Source organism: Stigmatopora argus, chromosome 6, assembly GCF_051989625.1.
Source record: "Stigmatopora argus isolate UIUO_Sarg chromosome 6, RoL_Sarg_1.0, whole genome shotgun sequence".
Classification (NCBI taxonomy): domain Eukaryota; kingdom Metazoa; phylum Chordata; class Actinopteri; order Syngnathiformes; family Syngnathidae; genus Stigmatopora; species Stigmatopora argus.
In genome coordinates this window covers 12,503,687-12,512,500 of record NC_135392.1, presented here as the reverse complement: position 1 = coordinate 12,512,500, position 8,814 = coordinate 12,503,687, and the positions used below count along the sequence as shown (strand labels likewise).

Below are 8,814 nucleotides of genomic sequence, written 5' to 3'. Positions count from 1 at the left end.
TCTGAAAAAAACACCAAATACAGGATATTGGATTGGAACAACATTTTCATTTGTTCTAATTTGCCATCTATTAACAAAGTAACAAATAACTAGTGGTTTGATAGTACTAAAATGTGTTTAATTGTACTAAAATTAGACAGATTTCGTGGAGGGGAGAGAGAGTAACAGAGAGGGGGGGGGACTTTTTGCACGGCTGCTCTATTGGATGAGGTTTCTCAATAATTTTACGTCAATTTCAGATCACTTGCAGTCCATTTTCGGCAATTCTGGGAGGAAAAAAAACATCCGTGCCTAAATAGAAAAATGCCCATAATAGAAAAATCCAAAACAATTATTCACTTCATCACTGGCAAATGCGCAGTGCAAAAAAATGTTAAGATACCCAAATAAAATGGTAACTCGCTAACTTCCACTGATGGTGATACAGGTCCAACCCATTTGAATACATCAAATTATATAGCAGTTATATAGTCCCCTTTTTATTTATAAATTAATATTACTACTGAGGGACTGTGCGGTAACCTCAGTCTCAGTCGGCAGAAGGTCCGCACCTTGTGGACTTCCTGTGTGTGGCTCCAGTTTTTTTTACCTAGGTCTACAATGTCTTGTGTGTCTTGTGTCTGTCTCGCTACTGCAACCAAGAAATTTCCCGAATACAGGATGAAATAAAGTTCTAATCTAATCTAATATTCAGTCTTTCCAAGGAACAAACATCTTTTTCGTCCTCAGTTTTGGGTTATTTTCAACTCGTAAGAAAGTGCTTGATTCGATTTGCAGCAGAAACCACATTTTAAATATCATTATAGACCAATATTAGATTTATTCAAACAAAACACCCCAAATTATGATCCCCATTAAAATACAGTTTATTGTGCAGCGATAGCGTAAAGTGTGCCGTTAATCTTTTGAATTTTGACACGAGTGAGTGCGTCAAAAAACACTTTGAATCGTGAAAAAAAAATGCACAACGCGCCTCCTCTCAAATGACATTGGCATGCCTCGTGTCAACTATTTAATGGAGGCAATTAAAAGGTACAATTAACGCCGAGGTCTTCTTGCTTGAAATTGCATGAAAATCTGCCATCTGTTTCTCGACGGCGGGAAAAATGTTCTCCCCGGACGGCTGTCGTCTCTCATTTGAGGAGCAGGTCCAATCCCGCTTGTAATTCTGTTGCGTTGAGCTTCCTCCGTCACCGCGATGGAGACGAGTTCCGCCATAATACGTAGCAGCGGAGTGGATTTCCCCGCCCCCAAAAAAAAGAATCCCGCCGGAGCAAAATGTAGTTTTGCTCCTAATCTGATTGACTGAAAAACAAAGAGCGCTTGACAAGCGGGTTATGAGCAAAGTCATCTGAGCTTTCTGTGCATAACCTACTTTTCACCAATCAAATGCATTACATGCTTTTCAAAGAGCTGCTCTCCCTTTAATCTATCATCTATGTTTCATTAAAGTTGCAACCTTTTTTTCATTTTTATTATTATCATTTGCGTGCATGTGGAGGCGCATCCCCTCCTCAGACAAGCTCCGGCAATTAAAATGCGTAAATAATCTAGCTGGAGGATTTCACACACGGGCCGTCGTGTTGACGGCGAGCAATTCGCTGCCTTTGATAATAGGTAATGAGCTAGCGTTATTATTCCGCCGCTGTGTTAATTGCTTTCTGTACTTTCCTGCTTGGACAATGCCGCTTCTGATAAGGGGAGGTGCACCTTTGGTACGTCTGCGGGAGGTGTTTGTGTGCTGATTGTGGAGGATTTAAAAATAAATAAATGCATAAATAAATAACAAAAATTTAAAAAGCCCTTCACGTTTTTTGTCAAATTGAAGCTCCTCAACTCACTATGTACAGTTGTACCTCTACTTACGAAATTAATTGGTTCCAAGACTTTTTTTCGTAACTTGAAAATTTCGTAAGTAGAGGTGTACTTTATATGTAAATTATTTAATTCGTTCCACGGTCCTCACACAACTTCCAACGAAACCCTTTAAAATTGGTCAAAGTGTCCCAATTTTGTATGAAAGATATGAGGAAGCACACAAAAATGAGAGAAAATTATAAGGAAATGATTTATTAATGTCTTAAAATTTATAAAGCATATAAAAATGTGCCCTGCGCCACTGAAATATCTCCCTCCGTGGCCATTATAGATGTAATACCCGTATTTGTCCGCCAGATGGTGGCAAGAGCCCGTTCTACCGTGGCCGAAAGCCGTCCACTTTGTAGTACATTTTAGACTTTTACGTGTGCCCTGTGTGTGTGAAAATACGTGCCACGTTGCATTTTATGGTTTTGAATCGCTTAATAAGGGAAATTCTAAATAAAATAACGGATAAGGAAATGCATTTACTTTTTGGGGAAATTCGTAACTTGGATCACTTTCTTAAAATTGTAACCTGTAACTTTCGTACCTAGAGGCATTCGTAAGTAGAGGTATTACTGTATTTCCTTTGCAGCAAGATGCAACTGTTATTTTAGTGTCTGCGTGTGACTCGGCATGCTGAGTCACCCTGTAATTCAACAAAAAAGGCAGCTGGATGGTCTCAAGCATGGTGCCACTTAGGAACTGGAGCCATGTTTCATTACTGTAATAGTAGTAGTCGTGTAGTATTTTACTAGTAGTAGAATCAGTTGTTTAGGTTTGCAAACAAAATTCCTCCACTGGGCTCGTACAATTTCTTCAGATTGTCTTTTGTAGAAATAAGTAGCAAGGAGGATTTAGGGGAAATGTATGAAATCCAAAATGTACGTACTGTCTTTAATTTCACTAATACGGAGTGAAATTCCGTAAAAGTTCCATTCAAGCCCCCAGACTTGTTTGTGTCCTTGACCAGCTTTTCTCAAATCTCGTGAAACAAAAGGCTGGCAGTCTTGTAGCTTATTAAATGTGATTTCCTGCTTTTTCCCCAATCCTTTTGCTATCTTTGGACTGCTGAGCGTCCGCCCGGTCTTCGCAGTAGAAACACCAGAGTGTCTGGGAAATGCTCTTGTTTTGCATCATTTGTCACCATTTCCTGCCATTTTATTGACAGAACAGCTCATCTGCCGTCAGTCACCGACGAAGCCGCGACAAATTGTTTTCGCGCTCAATTAATTTGCCGGGGAGAAAGTACCATCCAACAGCCGCAACATTAGGTAGCCAGGCGCAATCTAATAAGATCAGCAATGAGAATAACAAAGCCTTAAGTATTGGAGTCAAAATCCTGACATGATGGGCCCAACCAAATACAACCAACCACCAAAGCATTTTTAAATGATAAATTTCAGTTAGGTATTCTTCCAAGTATGACTAATGAATGAACGATGCATTTTTGTGACTAGAATGTGCAAACGGCAATTAGACGCAAGTTTTTGACTGGCAGTTAAAGTCAACTGCCGATCCTCCTTGTTAAAATGTCTTTCGTCACCAATGGCCTGGCTTGACTTTGCGTCCGCTTTTCCAACGACGCAGGCTTGATGGGAATCCCGTCGGACGCGTCGCAGCAGAGCCACACGTCGTGCTCCTATCAGCATTCGCCCGCGGGCGCCATCAGCACGCAGAACAACCTGTCCAACAACCAGGCCAACAGCCACTCCAACAACGGCGGCCAGGTGCCCCTGTCCCACCCGGCCCAAGTCCACGGCGGACACGGCTCCCCGCACGCGCAGCACCTCCCGCCGCACGCCGGCCCCCACAACCAGCATCCGCAGCATCCGCAGCACCCGCAGCATCCGCAGCACGGCCCGCACCCGCAGCACAACCAGCACCCGCAGCACAACCAGCACCCGCAGCACAACCAGCACCCGCAGCACAACCAGCACCCGCAGCACGGCCAGCACCCGCAGCAGCACCCCCAGCAGCAGCAGCACACGCCGCATCCCGCCCAGCACGGGCAACACGGCCAACACCCGCAACAGCACCAGAGCCTCTCCCACCAGCCGCATCCCACCCAGCAGCAGATGGGCTGCAACCCAGGTGACCCGCCTCGAAACCGCGTTCAGTTGCATCTCATATTAACTTAGCGCAAAGAAGACATTGGCGCGAAACAATAAATCATAGCATGATTTATCAGATGCGAGAACAAAGCCCAAGAAGCAGCCTTGGAAGTGTTTGTGCAGTCGAATGGCGCCTCCTAGTGGGCACTTTGCACATAAATTCTTCATGAATGAAGATAAAAAATACTCTGTAATAATAATAATAATACAATAAATAATAATTTAAAAAAATACTCTGCTAACTAATCAGTGTGTCGTCGACATTCCATTTTGCTATGACATTGTAAAATTATTTTCAAAAAGAATGACTTTTCCATAGAATATTTAAGACATCACGTCATTTTAAGTGCTCAATTTACATTTTGTAGTTAAAGACAAGACCCTTTTGTCAACACAACAACAAAACCAATCTCTTGATTGAAGTTCTCAACTAAAAACACTTGCTGTATATTAATTATAATTAGAGACGGTGAAATATTTGATGTACTATTTGTGTTTTTTTTTTTTTTGCAGGTTTACTTTCTGACTGGTACCCCAACCTGGACGCACTGAAAGAAAGCTGCCGCGTTGCCAGCAGTTATAACTGGGCCGATGTGGACCTGTCACCTTTCCAAGGTTGAATTAGTAGGCATTTTTCCATCCTGCTACGGCTAAAATAACTTCAGTTTTTCCCCTCTCAGGCTTACGAGAGAGCATGAGACAGGCCGAGTTAAACAACTGGTCGCTGGAACCCACGCAGATCGCCGACCTGTGCTCGTCCATCAATCAGTTCTTTGCCCGCACCGGCGTCATCCAGCCGCAGGGGACGGTGCCGCCCCCGCCGCCGCCGGCCGTCTGCCACGCGCCCATGCACCCAAACAAACCCAGCCAGCACCTCGGCACAGGTTGGACACCCGACACCGCCGTTGAATTGGCGGCAGCTGTCGCACTTGCTCGTCTTATTGGTACACGCTTGGATGATACTTTACAATGAGGGCACCTTTAGGAATTGTGCAGAAGGATTACGAGCGCCAAAATGAAAAAAAATTAACTCGTTGGCTGCCATTGGCGACGAAAAGCGTGTTCCATTGGTTTTAGTTTTGGAGGTAGTAACAAGTAGCGGACGTGGAAATAAGTTATTGTGCAGTTAATGGGAAAAAAACAACAGAGCCACTGAGTTTAAATACTCTAAATATTCAATATGTTATAATGAAATAATTATTGCATTGTTTATTGAACTATTTCAAAGTTTTTTATGCTAGATTTTTAATGTAATTTACAATAGCAGAGCCACCGAGTGAGTTTAAATACTCTAAATATTCTATGTTATAAAAAATATATATTATTGCATTATTTATTGAACTATTTCAAAGTTTTTATGTTAGATTTTTATGTACGGTATTTTTACGACTATAAGACGCACCGCATTATAAGGCGCACCCTCAATGAATGACACATTTTATTTTTTTTACCATATATAAAGCACACTGGATTATAAGGCGCCCTGTCTATTTTGGAGAAAATTTAAGACTTAAGTGCGCCTTATAATTTAATTTCCCGGATACGGGATGAAAACAGTTTAATCTAATCTAATATTGTTGTATTTCAGTGTGAATGTAGTTATTTACATTTACTTTAATTCAAATAAGTGCATTTAGATTTATGCATGATTATTTATAGTGATTTCAAGTTTTTTTTAACTTATTTTAACGTTGCCATTTTTTCATCAGTTATTTAAATGTTAAGTCGATAAAAATGGCTTGAAGAGAGAAAACACCATCATATCATGCAACTACATTCAATATAATCTGACATTTTCTTCAAAACACAGATAAACGGCTGTATCTTACATTCCTTCCATTTTTTTTCGCAGTAGCATGTAATAAACAGAATTAGTAATACATAGTTTTCAGTTTTTCATTTTCCTGTCAATAGTTTCAGAAGCAGTGCCCAATTCGCTGCCAGCTGTTTTCCAATATGACTTTGCTGTATCGGATCATATCACAATACGCATTGATTTCATCATTAACTCATTGGCTCCCATTAAAAGGCACCTACATAAGCATCATTCACTCCAAACCAAGAATAAAGTTTGACATGCTTTTTCTTGTCTTTTTCTCACTTTCTTTCCCCTTAGGAAATCTCTACATGGACTCCAGACAGAGCATGTCCATGATGGGCCCCCCAGGGTACCCTCACATGCCCCCCATGAGCAGCGCGGGCCCCACCATGACTGGTTAGCTAAAATAGACAGAAGCATCCATTGATGGCTAATGGACGAACAAATGGCCTGATATTGTTTTTTTTTCCTCTTCTTTCTCTTATTTCTCCTCTTGTTCCCGTCCCCAGGACACCACGCTCAGATGAACCAGCAGCACATGATCCCCAACAGAAACTTCCAGATGCATCGCATGGCGGCCGACGACATCCAGGATGATTTCGACTGGGACTCCATTGTGTAGCCTTCTCCTCCTCTTTTTTTCTCTCCCTTTTTTTTCTCGCTAACAAAAGAAGAGGCAGGAGGAGGTGGAAGCCACGGGAAAGGCAGGCAGGCCGGGCTCCAAAAGTCCACGGGAGGGGCAGGATGGAGGAAAAGAATGCCCCCCGACCCACCATCACCTCCTTTTAAAGGTGGGCAAACATTAAACGGGGATGCCCCGAGACGTTTTCTTTTTCCACAACCAGAAAAAGACAATCATTTTACCATGGCAGGATCAAGCCCCGCCCCCTTTCCTCACCATCCTAACCAGCGGCCTTCCAAAAATGACCCCCCTTCCCCCCTCCCGGCCCGTTTCTCTCCACTTTTAGCCACTCCGCCACTGTTCTGTGATTTGAGCTTGTGATTCTTCTTCTCGTGTTGGCGTCAGCTGCCTCGTGGATGAGTTTAGCCCTCCTTTTTTTATTTTTAAACTCGTCTTTTTATTCTTTCGGGAAAGACACGCAGGCCGCCCGCCTCTGGGGGTCGTGGCGGAAGAAGGCCCCCTTGTGGCTGGAGGTGATGTTTTGATTTTGAACAGGGTGTTTAAAACAAAAAAAATAAGTCTTTCGACCTGTTAACCATACAAAAAGCCAAGAAAATATGTGTTTGGGACAAAAGGCGAAATTCATGGAGAAAAAGTCTGCTTATTGTGGCAAAAGTTTATTTTTTTATTTTAATTTAAGTCATTAGGATGAGTGGGACAGCAGCAGAATACCAAATATTGATTTTGTTTTGAAAAGTGTGAGCGCCCTTGTCATTTTATCCAATAATTTTGGGCAATTTTACCCAACAAATATTGAGCTAATGCACATATTTTGACTCATTTAACTCATTCGCTGCCATTGACCGCAACGGACATCAAATGCATTATATTTGGACGGCTGGCGTTGAATAATCACGTTTCAGTGGTAGATGTCTGGAAGGGCTGACAGCCAAGTTCATGCGCTGCCAACCCTCCTAGTTTTTCCAGATAAATTGGACATTTACAAGTGTAAAACTAACGCAATTCAATGAATCTATTTGATTCATTTGCTGTCAATGGGGCCTCGTGAGTTAACATATTGAAGATGACTTTTCAATGGCACTTATGTAATATTGATTTGAAATTTTGCTGTAAGCACAACATGTTTTTGTGAAAAGCACAAAAATTTGAAAACAGGGTGATTGGCAGTTCTGGAAACTTCCATTTCAAACGTGGGATTAAAAATAGTGCAACACGTGCAAATCTTTAACACGAATGATTCAACTGACAATTTGATTCTTTTTAATCTGACAATTTGGGTGTGGTTTGGTTCTAGGAACTGTATTTCCTGATGAGCTAAAATGAACAATTGTTAGCTTTCTTGAAAAAATATTTGCTCACTGGCCGTGACTTCTATTGAAATGGAGCTGACGTCATGTTGTGCTCATTCAAACAGCAGACGACTTTCAGAAACTCTGTTTACGTCACACTGCGATCAATTCTACGTGACGTGACTGAATTTTTAACCTTCAATCAATGAACTCATCGGTTAATATGCTACGATTCCACTCTCAGGAATGGAGCGGAGTATCTCTTTTAATATATACGAAACCACATTTTTCTCTAGAAAACTCATCATCCATGAAATGGTACACGGTCGATTGGTCGCCGGTCTTTTGGTCGCCCGGAAGGTTATTGATAATTACCATTTAAATCGTTGCTCAAATTCCCTAAATACAAACTGCAAATTACCATTTAATCATACTTAATGCCCTATTAATTATTAGGCTAAAGAAAAGCTCCAAATTTCCCGGACTTTTATTGTTTTTTGTTGGAGAACTTGTTAAGACCCTGACTGACGTAGCTTCTTAAAGGGACAACGCATGTACATACAAACTCTTATACACTCACACGTCGGCTCAGTGAAACTGCTCATGGCCATTGTTGGCTTTTATTGATACGTAGACCGTGTTGTTTTACCTTGTTTTGTCGCCGGTCTTTTGGTCGTCGGTCTTTTGGTCGCCCATTGTCGCGGTCCGGGCGACCAAAAGACCGCGACCAAAAGACCGTCGACCAAAAGACCGGCAACCAAAAGACCGGCGACCAATCGACCGCACACGCCATGAAATGGTCTTATGAAATGTTTGCTTCCAACATGGCGAACTGTTCCTTTAACCCTTTATAGGCCAAGTGACAATGTTTAGTCATAAAAAAACACCTGGTGTCCACATATGTTTGGTTTAAAATGTTTAACTCATTGTCTGCCAATGATTATAAGTGAGGAGTGGCTACGATTGCTCATCTAACATTGAATTATCGCTGCCAGCCCTCCCTGTGAATACGGATTTACCACCTTGTGCCGTCAACAGCAGCTCATGAGTTCAATCAGTGCCCTATAAAGGGTTAAACCCTGGGAAGTG

At 42.0% G+C, this 8,814-nt stretch overlaps 1 protein-coding gene across 2 annotated transcripts in view; it reads left to right on the top strand.

Moving 5' to 3' along the window:
• foxj3 (forkhead box J3) overlaps positions 1-8,436 on the top strand; it is an 84,207-nt gene extending 75,771 nt beyond the window's left edge. Inside the window, exons 8-13 of one of the 2 annotated variants that reach the window (XM_077603767.1) lie at positions 3,451-3,773; positions 3,810-3,954; positions 4,488-4,589; positions 4,655-4,858; positions 6,091-6,189; positions 6,303-8,436. In XM_077603767.1, coding sequence (XP_077459893.1) covers positions 3,451-3,773; positions 3,810-3,954; positions 4,488-4,589; positions 4,655-4,858; positions 6,091-6,189; positions 6,303-6,415 — 986 coding nt within the window. In that variant the 3' untranslated portion in view covers positions 6,416-8,436. Of the gene's footprint in view, positions 1-3,450; positions 3,955-4,487; positions 4,590-4,654; positions 4,859-6,090; positions 6,190-6,302 lie in introns of both variants that reach the window. The other variant, XM_077603765.1, reaches the window with a different exon arrangement.
• Positions 8,437-8,814: the final 378 nt, after the last annotated feature.